This window comes from Aegilops tauschii, chromosome 6 (assembly GCF_002575655.3).
Source record: "Aegilops tauschii subsp. strangulata cultivar AL8/78 chromosome 6, Aet v6.0, whole genome shotgun sequence".
Lineage (NCBI taxonomy): Eukaryota > Viridiplantae > Streptophyta > Magnoliopsida > Poales > Poaceae > Aegilops > Aegilops tauschii.
In genome coordinates this window covers 438,660,751-438,675,759 of record NC_053040.3, presented here as the reverse complement: position 1 = coordinate 438,675,759, position 15,009 = coordinate 438,660,751, and the positions used below count along the sequence as shown (strand labels likewise).

Below are 15,009 nucleotides of genomic sequence, written 5' to 3'. Positions count from 1 at the left end.
ATATGTAGGAACGGGGGTAGAATTTTTGAGAGGGTAAAGTTGTATGCGCCACACCATGTGGTATCGTACCACCGCTTCACCTGTGCGTATACGGTAGACAGATATCGTCCTACTTGATGGTCCCGATTTTCAGTGATACCAGAAGTTCAGCAGTTCAGCGCGCGCACACACATACACGGTTGTTGGCTTGTTATTGCTCGCCTGGGCGTGCACAGTTCAATCAGCCTCGTCAGAGCTTTGGTTCTAGGTACAGAAACAGTGGTTGTATTTTACGAACTCGCAATTCATGTCAGCTTGGTACTCAGACATGATATTGAGATAGGGGCATTGATACACTGGCAGGCAACGCAATGCAGTCAGTCTCCAGATGCCAAATTGTGAGCCTCTGAAGGTGGAAGCTCCAATCATGTTGATTACATGAGGAGTTTGCATGGGGGTTTTATGGAGGGATTAGGCATGGGAAATACTCCCTGGTGTCAAAAAAACATGTTACATTTTGAGACGGAGGTGGTTTTTTTAGGACAGTATAATAGAAGTCGCTCACATACACTCACCCCTATGGAAGCACGCAAAACCTATTCCTATGAGCTCCTTTGAGAGAATGAGCGGCACATCATCTTGAGATTGGCGAATTCGCTACAGACATCTTCGTAGTCAACGGGGACGTGTACTCCCACTGAACGCACATCGTTGAAAGGCCTAAAATAAATCCAGAAAAATGCGGGCACCAATGTAAGACTGGGACTTGAACTCTGGTGGGCAGGGGATACCACTGTCCTCCTAACCATTCAATCACAGGTTGGTTCGCCGGGATGGAGGGAGTTGTTTGGTGCCCGTGGAAATTAATGCGGGATGGCAACTTGCTCATGAATTGACAAGGGTCCCTCATGGAAATCCCTGCAAAAAAAGGACCCTCATGGAAAGAAATTGGCGAGAGTTGTTTCACTCAACTCACATTCCCTTTTCACAATGGACTTTTAATCTCCACACCCTTTAAGGGCATCTCCAACGCCGAACCCCAAACCTCCCACATCCGTCCTGACCCAGCTGTTTGGACCCTGCAAGCCATCCAACGGCGTCCCTCAACGGTCCGCGGAGCAGTCTGCAATGTTGTTTTCCCAAACCCGGAACCAAACCAGGGAGGGCTTTTGGGAGTCTGGAGCACCGTTTTCCGCAAATCGGAACCAAACAAGAGGGCTTTGTGGAGTCCGGACATCAACCACGTAGGTCTTAGGTCCTTGACACCTCAGGCCCACCCAAAACTAAGGTGGAGTCGCGCTTTTGTAGTTGACCGCACTATTTTCGTGGCAAAATCCCCCTTTCTCAACACTCTCCTCTTCCATCCCGCCCCTCTCCATCCAATTCCTGCCCTTTTTCCTATCACCGCCACATGGACCCATATGAAAAGATGCCAGAGATGGACCCATATGAAAAGATGCCAGAGATGGCGGTGGTGGAGGATCTGAGAAACACGCTCTCCCGGAAGATCAACTAGAATACACGGCAAAACTACCGCCTGAAAGCGAACGCAAAGGTGGCGCGGCTCAAGAAGCAGAAGGCCGACAGAGGTGGAGGTGGTGGACGTGCAGGTGGCGGAAGTGGTGCAGCGCGAAACCTCGGCGCGTTGTCGCCGTCCGTGCAGACGCCGCCCTGGACGGAGCAGTACAAGGCTCCCCACTTCTATGCCGCCAAGCAGCTCGGTAGGCAGTCCCGGACGCCCACTGTTGGGCACGTTCCTTACTGTGTGGACGTTAACGTGGTGCCGCTGCCTTTTCTTAGAGTCTGCATCGCTGCACTTGTCCGGGTGCGGACGTCGGGCGTGGAGCATCTGGGTGCCCACACATTGTTCGCCGGTAGGCCTCAAGCGGGCGAGCCGTCGTACGATGATGCAGACAGGCACATGTTTGAGATGATCCACGATAGGGACGGAGGCGGAGGTTGCTGCAAGGACGGGCAGGTGGATGACTCAAGTCCACGCAGCAGGGCATGTACACCAAGCCAGGCTCACAGCCGGGTACGTACACGCAGCCTGACACGTACACACAAACGGGAACAAACACACAACATCCGGATTGGGCCACCGACCAGCAGGAGCAGGAGGAGGACAGTGATGACGATGATCATGATGAATTTGTTACCGATCCAAAGAAGAAGGGGATAGGAGAAAGCTTCATCATGCGGGAAGACGAGTTGTTGTGTGATGCGTGTTTGGACACTAGCATCGATTTGATCCATGGCACAGAACAAAAGGCTCAACATTTTGGACCAACATTCACACTTGGTTCCATGAACACAAGTATTTCAAGCCCTACGCCGACGGTCTCACCCACAACCATGGGGTGAAGTCTATCAACCATCGATATCATCCAAGAGGTCGTGTCTAAGTATTGCGACCACTTGGCAACTCATCGGACAGTGGCAAGTGGTGCACAAATCTTCAAGCAAGTAAGCAATTAATATGTGTTGATCATTTGGCCGGATATGCAACTTGTTGGTCGGATATGCATTGTTGTGTTGGTCATTGGACCAGATATGCATTGTTTGTGTTGGTCATTTGACCGGATATGCAACTTGTTGGCCGGATTCGCATTGTTGTGTTGGTCATTTGACAATGTTTTATTTGGTAGCCTTCCCGTGTGTGCAATGTGTTCTTGAAGTTGGAGAATAAGAACTTAACTGACATGTGTTGTTGATTGAACTTGAATGGGCAACCCAAGTGAAATATATTCATTGCCAAGACCACACGCATGGACACTGAGGAAGAAATCGGTGATCCGATCTACCCAACAAAAGAGCCGCCCAAGAAGGTTAGAAGAGGGTTTTGAGAAAAGAAGGGGGAGGAGGAGAGACCGAAGTGAGAAGGGGCGGTTGCCCAGGAGACGGAGAGGTTCGAGGACATCTTGACGAAGAGAGATGAGGCATACATCAAGCGCTCTGACGTCAAGGAGGCATGTAAGGTCCAAAAGGTTTAACATGTTGATGACGACGACCAGGAAGATCAAACTCAAAGAGAAGAAGCCATTCTCGATGAGAAGAAGAGATCACAACCGCTTCGAAGGACGTGAAGATGTTGACCTTGAAGATGAGGGATTTGGATGACGATGCAAGAATGATTGTGCAAGCCGTCCGTCTTAATTAAGATGTTGAAGCACACGAAGGATCAGCTAGACAGGGCAGAGAAGGAGGCGTCCGAGACGGCAGCGGTGGCAGAGTGGGCGTGGAGGCTTGGATTGCCGGTCTGACAGGGCAGAATATCCAATTTTTTGCACAGACTGTTGGACTGATATTCTTTTTTGACCGGGTTCGTAAAAACTATAATACTTACGTTTTTTTTAATGTTCGGTAGCTATGTGATCCGGAGCGAGCTATGTGATCAGGCTAATTTAAATTTTAAATTGACCGTACGAATATTCAGAAGACAACTTTGCATGACGGGCTCTGGGACCGATACGGTGTCTGGTTTGAGATCAAAACTCCCATTCTTCATCTCTGATTCCCACGAACCAAACACACCGTAATGCTAGGCTGCTTCTTATTTTGAGAGAGGTTAGGGAAAGACCTATGTATTTACAAGAACTAGGTTTACCATGAGAAGATTTGTCCACTTCATCTAACCCATCCGCTCCACCACCATCTTCTTCTTGTTGAAAAACTAGAGTCAGTCGGCCTAGCTAGCCTCTGGTTCTGATGATGGTGATCGTGCCCTTCCCCCCGGTCCTGATCTTGGTGAGGCTGACGACCGCCTTCCCGGACAGACCCGGCCCGTGAGGCGACGACACGGCGGGGCCGCACGCGAACTGGCCGACGGGGTGCCGCACCGGCCTCGCCGGCCGCTTCAGGATCCGTCGGTTGACGTCGTTCAGCGTGTCGCCGTCCAGCACCAGCGGCTTCACCACGGCGAACGGGTACAGCACCCCCTCCTTCCTCCTCCCTGCGCCAGAGAAAAGAAAAGAAAGAAAAAACCGTCGTCAGCCACCCACGTCGAAACAAAAAAAAAGAGATGGCGGCCCATCCTAGAAGCCGGCCAGCCCCTGGCGCCGCAGGGCCAGTTCAGTGGCTCAGCTGCACACATGCGCGAGTGCTAATTGCTCGCCGGTCGGCCACACCCACCTGCCAGCGAGGAGCAGGAGGAGGAGGTCGCCGGGCCGCAGTTATTGCCGCTGCCGCTGCCGCTCCCTGTAGTTGCCTTTTGCAGCGGTGGCCGGGGAGCAGCAGCAGCCGTGGCGGAGGAGGGAGGCGGGGGCCCTGCCGCCGCTCCACAAGCTTCTCCCTGCCCCGCTGCCGCTGGCGCGCTCCGGCCCCCCTCCTCCCCCTGCCGCTGCCCCCTGCCCGATGCGGCGCCCTCCTCTGCAAAGACAACGTCGCTCCATTTAGCAGTTATTGAATACAGCATTATTACAGTAGAGCGCGCCCTGCCATCATCGTCTCCGACTACTACTGATCTTCATCAGTGCTCCCAGTGAATCATGAATGCCGCTCTGGGATTTTTGCTGTTACCACGAATGAGACGGAAGTTTGGCTTAATCACCTGAGAGAAAGCCGCTGGTCTCCGGGGCCGGGGCCGGGGCCATGGTGTTGAGATCATGGAGGAGGGCTCCCTCGCCGCTGCTGGAATCCCAGAAGCTCTGCGTTGGCGTCGTGCCGAGCAAGAGACAAGCACAAGACGACGGGTTAGAGAAAAAGGGTGGAACAAGACAGCATGCACCACTGCACTGCCTGCCCGCTCTCTGCGAGGAGACACGGACACGACTCAAGAGTAGTATGGCACTTTCTTTTTCACGTCCATTAGCGTGAGCGTGACAGTGAGGTTACAACCTTTAATTAACTGTGCTTGTGTCTAAAGTAGCACTACCCAGGATTAATAATTAGAGAATATGTACTCTGGTTGACGTGAGACCGGACACCTTTGTGTCTATCGACTGAACTGGTCCTTTTTTTTCCCTCAATAAAAAAAGCAAGCAAAATAGGCTACATTCCTACGAAGGATTCGGGTTAAAATTTCAATGTTCGTCACACGGCCAATGCTGTTCTACTTGTAGTCTAGGAGATGATGCATCCAAAGTTTCAGCAGTGAATACTCGAGCAGCTAGCTCCAGCGCCGAGCGAGCCATGGCGAGTGGACATGCATAGGTTCTTACTACTAATGCACCTCTAGAGATCATCATCGGCCATGGGAAGCGGAGCGAGAGCTCACCTGAAGAAGGCACTGCAGGTCCTCGCTCGCCATGGCCGGGCACCGCGGCGGACCCTCTACCGCCGTCCTCTGCCGCTTGCTCCGGTCGCCCCACTGCGCGACGGCGTCCTCCAGGTAGCCGCCCCCGCCGGTCGATGCCTCCGACGACGACACCGGCGACTCCTCCTCCCCGCCACCTACTGCGCCGCAAACATCCAAGGCTCAGTAAATACCGACAACATCCAAGGGCCAAGGCCAGCACCATCACGGGCACGCACGGACGCACGTACGTATGCGTGTGGCAGTGGACTAGACTAGTCTAGTCTTGCGTCCCACGCAGTGAAGTTAAGGTTGGCGGTAGGTTTCTTACACGAGGGCAAGCCCGGGAGGGCGCCGTGAATGCCGTCTCGGGCGGCGTCGCCGAGCTGGCAGCGCACCAGCTCCTCCCAGTCCCACTCCCACTCCCAGCCCCAGTCCGGGAGAGGGGGAGGGGCTACGCGGCAGTCGTCGTGGTGGTGGCAGCTCTGGAGCGCCATGGGCGGCGTCTGCGTCCGTCCGTCCGCGTGAGGTGACCGGGAGTCTGGGACTGGAGTGGAGTGAAGTGATGTGGCCGCGCCCTCTCCACTCCTCCCTCCCACGCGGCCGGCGACGGGCTTAAATAGGCCGGGCTTTCTCCCGGGGCCGCTGCTTTCGTGGCATGCGCCAAACCAAAAGCCGCGTCCATTTCAACTTGGGCGACGACACGAAATGGCTGCCGCCTCCATGCAAAGCGGCTTGGATCGTGTTTTTTCTCGAACGGAAGCAAAGCAAAGCAGGCAAGCGGTCAATGGGAAAAGAAGGAATAACAATAAACGGGCGAACAAAAGAGAAAAGGGGGAAAGGTTTGATGCATGTTGGCTCGTTCCTCGTGATTCGTTGCGTTTGATTGGCCTTTTCTATCGTCATCGGCATCGGTGGACGGATGTTTACGGGCCCATCGAGTATGCACAAAAGTTTTCGGGCTGATTGAAAGCGGAAAGCGATTTTGATTAAAAACCATGTAAATACAATACAATTTCTTCTCGCAAGAAAACTACTCCCTCTGTCCCAGAATATAAGAACGTTTTTGACGCTATGCTAGTGTTAAAAACGTTCTTATATTTTGGGACGGAGGGAGTAGATGCTTCTTTTATCAACGTGGATTATACTCAACCTGATGAACACATAGTACCCCTATGAGCACCTTCGATGAAGTCACCACCTGCATTTTATAGTCGACGAGATGTCGTCTCCCACGGAATGAACATCATAAAAAATTCTAAAGTAAATCTATGAAATGCAAGATTTACAGTATATATATATATATATATATATATATATATATATATATATATATATATATATATATATATATATATAGATTGTGTGATGGGTCATTTTAGAGAGATTCTGCGGCACTCCACGTTCAACTCGTCCTTTGTCAAGCCGTGGTCGACACTGTTCACGTGAGAGTGGAGTTAAATGTGCCGGGTAGGGGTAAAAAGAAGCAAAGTTGCGAGCATGGCATAGCATGCACACTGTTTGGAGTTTTGGTCGTATCCTCGTGCCGCAGCAGACGGGGACAGCGCCAGTGGCTTTAGCGTCGTTCCATGAAAATCTTTGGGGGAGGCCAGGAATTTCTGTTTTCTTTCATATATTTTTCCCTCTCTTGTTTACTTGAGGATAAGTTTTGCGCAGCAGTCTGCTGCTGCGACTGCGATCCTAGTACAGCCACTGCGACGATCTCATCATGGATCCATGTACTCCGGAGTGCTTGGCGGCCCAGCTACTTTGCTGTTGCTGGGGTTCACATATCTATCACCAATAATGATGATCGGATGGACCAGTTGCTTACTTGGATTGTTTGTGTTTGAAACATTGCAGAAGTGGTAGTAGTAGGAGTGTTATGACTATCAGCATGCATGCTACGAAATTTCCCCGAATCTATCTAGAGAGGAAACAGGGCAAGGTTCTTGGTCTTTCGGTGCAGATTGCTTCTGAAAAATGTGCTTTGTTGGGGTGCTAAAGAGTTCGATCGGATTTAGCAAGGGAGATTTAGGGTAGTTTTTTCTTGCCACGTTAAAGATTTTCTTGGAGAGTGGCCTTCTGACGTTATAGATTTTGTTACCACTTTAAAGATGGATGGATGGATGGATTGATTGTATCCATGCTGATCAGTCAATCTATCGAAGCGAGGGAAGGATCAAAAGAAGAGCGCTCTGAACTCTCAAGTCTGAATTAGTAGTACTCTACAGCTTATTGTAACATGCATCGAGATGAATCAGGCATATGGATCGGCAAAGCGCGGTCCAAAGGAAAAGAGTGACCAAACCATCCTGGGACAGAGCGAGCCCCCTAAAGGAGGTCAAAAAACGGGACCAAAACAGTAGTACTTAGCACTGACACGCATCCATAAGCCGACCGATCTCGCTTTTCCCCCGTGTCGAGGCCGCAGAGAGCTCCTCGATGACCCTTTTCCACCCCCTAATCCTCATCATCTTTGCTCGCTCGGTCAATGCAAACACGCGCAAAAAGGGGCTAAATTTCACCGCTCGCCAGTCACCTCCATATCGATCGATCTATCTATCTACTCGCCTTTGTGCACGCTGCGAGAGGAGCTAGCTCGGCTCGGCTGCTGTGACCACTCGGGCTCTACGCTGCGCTGGCCCCTGCAAAGCTGCTCGTGCTGCTGCTGCTGCTGCTGCGCATCCGCGTCTCGGTGAAAACGTTGGCGCAGTGGAGTAGGAGTGTCTATCTTGCTGCCTTGCCATGGCCTTTACTTACCTGCCCAGTTGATGATTGGGCGATGCGTTGGCGCTAGAGGACTGACTGGTGGCGACCTATGTGGAGGAGGGGCAGCGGTAGCGCGGCCGGGGGAAAAGGCCTTCTTGCGCCCTGTGCGGTGCTCGGCGGCGACACATGTACTCGTGCTCTAATCTAGGTAGTACTACTACATTGTGCCCCCATGTGCTCCATGCATGAGTGGTGACAGGTGAGCCGTCGATCGCCTCCGTGTCATTTACAAATGGGTGGCTACTCAGGGCTGTAGATGTAACCTTTTGCTGTTGTTTTTGGGGAGCCGCTCGCAGTTGTTCTTGGAGTCACGGCTCACGAATCCCGATTTTTGGAAGGATGCTGGGCGCCGGGGAGAGTCCAGGGGGGAAGGTTAATGAATTGTTACCGGGGCTACGACGTACAGGACGGAAGCCGACGGGGTAGAGCATTCTTACCGCTTGCCGAGATGTCCGTAGATTCTTCGTTTCAGAGGATGTTTGTGGGAATTGGCACGAAATTATTGACAAGTTCCACCACGCAATGCCTTTTGCCATGAGCAGTACTAGTAGAACGCACGACTTTTCACACTCGCACAGTCACGCTATATATCAGCCTAAAGAACAGTGTCGCCTTATGGTCTTAACCCAAGCCTATCCTATAGTGCTCATCATCTCCACCGATGGCCACTAGTAACTCGAGTAATTAGGCATCCCCTGCCGCCACTGTTGTACCGAGCTTTCTTATAGTTTCAACTTTTCAATACTTATAATCTATGTCGGCTTGTTTCTGAAGCGATAAATGAATTGCATTGACTGCTAATCTCGAAACAGTCTCTTGCTTCGTTTCACCGATCACTAATCCTTTTATGAAAATGGAGGTAAAAGATGTGCATCATATATTACTGAAGAGGAGAAAAGGGTTTCATTACAAGTCCCCAGAAACAAAAGGAATTACTCTCCTGGTACAATTATTCCCAGTTTTTTTCGCGCCGGCGGTGATCCATAGTTCGACCTCGTCCTCAGTTTTATTTAGAGTCAATTACACCACTAATACCATAACTTGGCAAGAAAAGTCAGTTTAGTGCTAAAACTTGCGGCATACATTAAATTGATGCCACAGCTTGGTTTTTGACGTGCAAATACAGTGCAAATCACGATACTATACGAACACGGTGCTGATTAGGCACGCCAACATGGCATGGGCCCCGCTGTCGTTGACTGGACCTCGTGTTTTTTTCTCATGAAAAAGCCCCTAGCAGGGACCCATATTTTCCTCACAGATGGAGGCTATAGTATTGTGGAAAAAATTTCGCCATGGGATTCGATCATGTTACCCAACATCGTTCCATTCTGACTTAAGTGGGCTGGAGTACCAGCGACCAATTTTACACTATTATTTTTTGTAAAAAAAACATCTAAATTGTAACTGTGTGTTAAAATAAAATAATTTTTTAAATAACAGTTGTAACTTATATTAGAATTTATTGGAATAAAATATATATTTATAAATCCCTACAAAAAGGTTGCTGCTGGATGGTGGCCACTCGCACATGATGACTACGTGTCACTGCTTCTAATCCTAGCCAACTATTTTTACATTATATGAATATATGTTTTTTAAAGTATGAACACTTTCATATACTACATGAATATTTTGTCAGAACTTTGAATATTTAAAACTTATTTAAGAATCTATGAAAATATATAGTATAATAATAAAACTTTCTTAAAGCAGAACACTTTTATACACTACATGAATATCTTTTTAGAATTGTGAACATTTTTAAACTTATATACGCATTTACTAAAATATGTAAAAACTTAAACACTTACTTAAAGCATGAATACATTTGTATATTACATTATTTTTTTGTTAAAACTGTGAACAATTTTAAACTTATGTAGGAATTTATTGAATATATCTTCTTATTAAATATACAAATTATTACATGAACAACTTTGTAATTTAGAATTTATTATATAGATAAATGATAAATCCATACGTGATTGTTTTGTAAAGTAATTTATTTTAAACATATATATATATATATATTATTTATAACACACTATTATAATTTACATATACTCTATAAATTTCTGAAAAAAGTGCAAAATGGGATGTTGGGACTGCAGCCCGCTGTTAACCATGCCTTCCTATACGGTGAATATGACATGTCATATAAAGCCCGCATGCCTAATCAGCACTCTCTTCATATAGAAACGTGATTTTCATCATATATACACGTCAAAACCAAGTTGTGGCACTAGTTCAATACATGCTGCAAGTTTTAGCACTAAACTGATTTTTCGTGCCAAAGTTGCAACACTTGTGGTGTAACTGACTCTTTTATTTAACCAGACATTCGGGTGCCCGCTCTTGTGGCGAAAGATCCGGACGTTTCTTTCATTCTTATTTTTTTTAGAAAAGGAGGATGTATCCCCGGCCTCTGCATCTGGACGATGCATGCAGCAATATTATTATTATTCACAAAGATCATACAAGGTGATACATCAATAAGCCTGAAGCCATCATCTTGGCAACACCGTTGCTACTCCTATCCCCTTGATGAAGGCATGCCGAATGTCCGGGCCTAATACCAAACAAACATCACACCAAAGCCTAACATCTAAGTCGGGTGTCCCATCCAAGCCACTACCTAGATTGGGTCCCACACCGGTCTGGCACACTCCTAATGCGCACCGCACGCTGCAAGAGCCGTCACCTCCATCATCCCTCGGTCCATCCTCAGATCAGAACTGAAGCACCGACCTTGCCAGGCCTCTCTGCCATCAACGCCACCGTGACGCCATACAGCTTCCTCCTCCTGCGCGAGTTCATCTCAGCGCATCAGACGCGGAGTCTCCACAGCGCCACGCCGCCGAGATCCGTCACCATCAATGTGTAAGATGAAGCACCGCTCCACCAAAGACGTCGTCCTCCGGTCCGTCGAGCCCGTGTGCACCTCCAAGAATGACGCCCGCAAGGGGGAAACGACACCAGAGAGCCGCTGTCATCCGATCTACTGATTTAGGGCTTCCCCCGGAGGTAGCAGAGAGTGGCCTTGAACTTCTCCACGGCGATGCCTTCAGGAAGGGAACGACGCAAACAACGTCGCCATCGCTGGCGTTGGCAATAGCCAATAGCAGGTTTTCACCCAGATCTGATCGAAGACCTCCATCTCTCGTGCACGGGTCGCCGCCATCCTTGCCGGGAACTGGATGATCCAGGCCGCCGCTGCCAGATCTCAGCAAGGAGAAGTCCCCCCACCGAGACCTGCCGGCCGAGCAGGGGAGGCTCAGACCGCGCCTGCAGGACCAGATCCGCGATGGATCCGTGCCCGCGCCGCCGCCCCGGAGCCAACCCCGCGCGCAACCGCCACGGCTTGGCCGCCCGCTCGCGCCGCCATCTGGCCGCCGTGCCAGATCCTTTCATTCTAAATAGTCCTTCCAACCAATAATCGTTTTGAGAGATGGCTTGGCCTTTCTATTGGGGTTGCTTCGATCAGATCACTTGATCCTTCCGTCGTTGACGGATCTTTCGAGATGCTAAGTGGTAGTGTAAAAACTCTTGAGATAGCATCTTCTTTTGCTCCAATGCACGAAAAAGAACTTGGAGCAAAAGAAGATACTATCGAACAACGCATCCGTTCGCGGACCGTAGCTGCATACATCCGCCCCCATTTTTTTAGTCCGCACACTCAAAATAACCGAATATCTCGTTTCAGTTTAGCTAAAAACTATTCAAATGCAACAATAGTTCCAATTTAAATATTACAGTCCATCAAAAGTATTAAACTTGAATTTAACTAGCACATGGTACTTGTTGTCCCCTTTAACCGCCCACAAATACTCAATCAAATTTTCCTTCAGTTGCTCATGAGTTGCTCAATGCAAAATTTGTTGATTCATTTGAACAAACTCATCAAATGTGGCCAGATTCTGCTCTAGAAGTTTGATAGGCTCATCCATGTTCTCAAATACAAGAGTTGTGACAACATCCTCAGCCTCATCCTCCACGATGATGTTGTGTATGATCACAACATGTCATCGCCTCCCACAAGGTCTCCGGATCTCATTGTTTAGCAGGTCCACGAACAACTACAAAACGGGCCTACAGAACTCCAAATACCCTCTCAACATCCTTTCTAACTGCTTCTTGTCTTTGAGCTTTATGACCAACTGGATCCGAGAGGTCTTGACAAAGGTAGCCCACGATGGATAGATACTGTTCACCAGATAGTAGCCCATGTTGTATTCATGCCCATTAACTGTATGGTGTCAAGGAGGAGCTTTCTTTCAGTCGACCTAGCAAACAATGGTGATCACCGCATCACATTAATGTCATTGTGAGACCCGGGCATGCCAAAGAACGCGTGCTAAATTCAAAGATCATGTGATGCAACTGCTTCAAAAATGATGGTGGGCTTCTTAACATGACCCTGATATTGCCCTTGTAAAGCTTTTTTTGGCAATTCTTCCATCTCCAATGCATGCATTCAAGAGATCCGAGCAAATCTGGCCACCCTCGCTTCAGGCGTTGTTGAGATCCTCTCAATATCTGTGACAGTTGGTTCTCTCAGGTACTGAGGTCCAAACAATGAGACTACGGCGGTAGTAAATATGACCATGGTGTCTCTGCATGTGCTCTGAGACATCCATAGGTATTCGTCCCACAAATCAGCGAGCGTGCCATATGGAAGCATCCGTAATGCGGTCGTGCACTTCTGATAACCAGATAACTCAATCCTCCCTACAACACCCTTCTTCAAGATGAACGTCAAAGGACTGGACGCCATGGTAGAGACCATCAAAGGCACTTTTTCACATTCGAAAGAACCGACAAAAATTCTCAGCGGATAGGGCATCATGGGCAAAGTAGTTGTCCATCAACGTCAAATGGCCGCGTTCCCTGTTACGATTGAGCTCTCAATGACCCTTGATCGATCCCTTGAAATTGAGAACATGCTCTTCCGCACGCTCCGTGTCTGCAAGGACTGCCTACATCATTAGAATCATCATGTTGTGGTCATACAGGTTGGGAGAGACATACTTGAGTCATAAATTTTTAGAATTCTCTATGCACTGCACTTATATCTTTTGAGTTGTGGTAATTATAATATTGCTATTTTTGTTCACTTATATATGTTGGAGCACGGTGGAAAATCATACTTTTATTGAAAAGATTAGGACTCTCTTGCTTCACTTATATCCCTTTAGAGATCTGAATAGCAATTGGTTGTTTGCATGAATTATATGTTGGTACTAAGAATAATAGGTATACATCGGTGGTAAACTTGCATGAGCTTGTAGACCATTGATGTTTATAAATGGATTCCCTGCAATTGTTTTGTGATAACATGTGAGTAATTAATGAATGTGTCGGTAGAATTACTTGAGTAGAGTAGTGAAGAGGTGTTGGAAGGCCATACACGTCAATACTCTTTATTCATTTTAGTGGAGCTGGTTGTAAGGGGTCTAAATTGAAGGACATTGTAAGTAACCGCTCATGTAGCATGGGTCGGGAGTGCACAACGGGCTTAGGCTTGGCAAAACACTTCCCGTAGATGGTAAATGGTCTCATAGTAAGCCCGGTGTAGACTATAAAGTATTAGTAAAGTGTTTTGAGTTGTGGGTTGCGATCTTCTATGCAAAGGGCTAAAGAAAATATTAAAATGTTCTAATATTGATTAGGAGGCTTTTATAATATATTTAATATAAACGGGCTAAAGAAAATACTAAAAGGCTTAGTGGTGAAGAGTTATTGGGAGGACTCCTTCTCCCCTAGGCCGACACACCAAGGAGGGGAGTCCTCCTCCCTTGAGGTGGCGCCCCTCGCTCTCTCCCTACACCCATATACTAGAGGATTTTGCCCCTTGAGACACACAAGTTTTGGAGCCTCCTCTAGTTCTCTAGTTCTAGTTCTAATTTAGAGTTGATCTAGATTAGAGCTAGACCTAATTCTCTATAACCCTCATAATAGAGAAGCCTTGTGCGGTTCTCTTCTTCTCCCTTTAATTTTTTGGGGACGATTAGCTCTGGACGGCGAAGCGCTGCCGGATCGTGAAGCCCGTATGCCTGCAATCCGTAGACAGGTTGTGCTTTCGGTCTTGGTTCGAGGCATCGTTCGTGAACGGTTCGTGGGACTTCATCAATGATCTACACCAACTCTTCTTCTGCTGCAACTCGAAGTTGGCAACGATCCGATCTAAACCTCTAATGCATCTTCATAGTGTTCCTAGGATCATGATCGTATATCGATATTTTTTTTGTTTTCTACTATGTTTCCCAACAAAGACGTTTTTGCAAGCTAACATAGCTTGCAAAAATGTCTTATATTGTGGGACGGAGGGAGTACTACAGAGTAGTGTTAGCTGAATTGATAAAAGTGGGGCCCCAATCCCGTTGGGCCCTGTGTAGCCGTGCATTCTATACATGCGCGGGATACATGCCTGCCTACCTATTATGGCATTTCCATAGCTATGCCGAGACATATTGCCTTGCAACTTCCATTTTTTACTTTACATGACTTATGTTTTCATTCTCATTTGCTTTACATGATCATATATAGCTGACATGAAATTTGTGACTTGACCACTGTTCATCATTGTTTTACATGTTACACTAGATCATTGGTTATGTTCGGATGCCTCCCATTGGGTCTTGGCGTCGGTGTCCATCTAGGCTCTAGGGTGATCCTTCCCATCGTTTGACGGTGCACTGCCCTTCGAGCCATGGCGAGGGAGCAGAGGGGGTCCCTTCAGCGATGGAACTGGATGGTGATGTTGTGCCGGACGCCCAGGTGTTGGCAAAGGCATGGCCTCCATTGATTGCTAGTATCCTCCCCGAGTTGGCCTCCTTCTCTACGTCAGTCCTCCGATCATGTTGGAAGGCCTCAGTGACTCTTTGTTTTTGTCTTTTAGGATTTGTTGTTGCTCCTGAGCACCCTTACATCATGTCAATGTTTTTCTTTCTTTACTGCGATAGTGTTGTGTTGTACTATTAGTTGTAAGGGCTTCTTTAATTTAAAGCTGGGCACATACATTT

At 48.1% G+C, this 15,009-nt stretch overlaps 1 protein-coding gene across 1 annotated transcript; it reads right to left on the bottom strand.

Annotated features, from left to right (window-relative positions):
• Positions 1-3,370: 3,370 nt before the first annotated feature.
• Positions 3,371-5,796, bottom strand: LOC109772482 (uncharacterized). The gene is made up of 5 exons (XM_020331164.4): positions 5,544-5,796; positions 5,195-5,373; positions 4,529-4,625; positions 4,111-4,347; positions 3,371-3,931 (listed from the first exon to the last, which is right to left on the bottom strand). The coding sequence occupies exons 1-5, from the start codon at positions 5,707-5,709 to the stop codon at positions 3,672-3,674; spliced, it is 939 nt and encodes a 312-aa protein (XP_020186753.1). The 5' UTR covers positions 5,710-5,796; the 3' UTR covers positions 3,371-3,671.
• Positions 5,797-15,009: the final 9,213 nt, after the last annotated feature.

Coding starts and splice junctions, on each gene's coding strand:
- LOC109772482 (XM_020331164.4), bottom strand. CDS start 5,709: ATGGCGCTCCAGAGCTGCCACCACCACGACGACTGCCGCGTAGCCCCT. Junction 4,626..5,194: donor ACCTGCAGTGCCTTCTTCAG/GTGAGCTCTCGC, acceptor ACGCCAACGCAG/AGCTTCTGGGATTCCAGCAG. Junction 4,348..4,528: donor GACCAGCGGCTTTCTCTCAG/GTGATTAAGCCA, acceptor TTGTCTTTGCAG/AGGAGGGCGCCGCATCGGGC.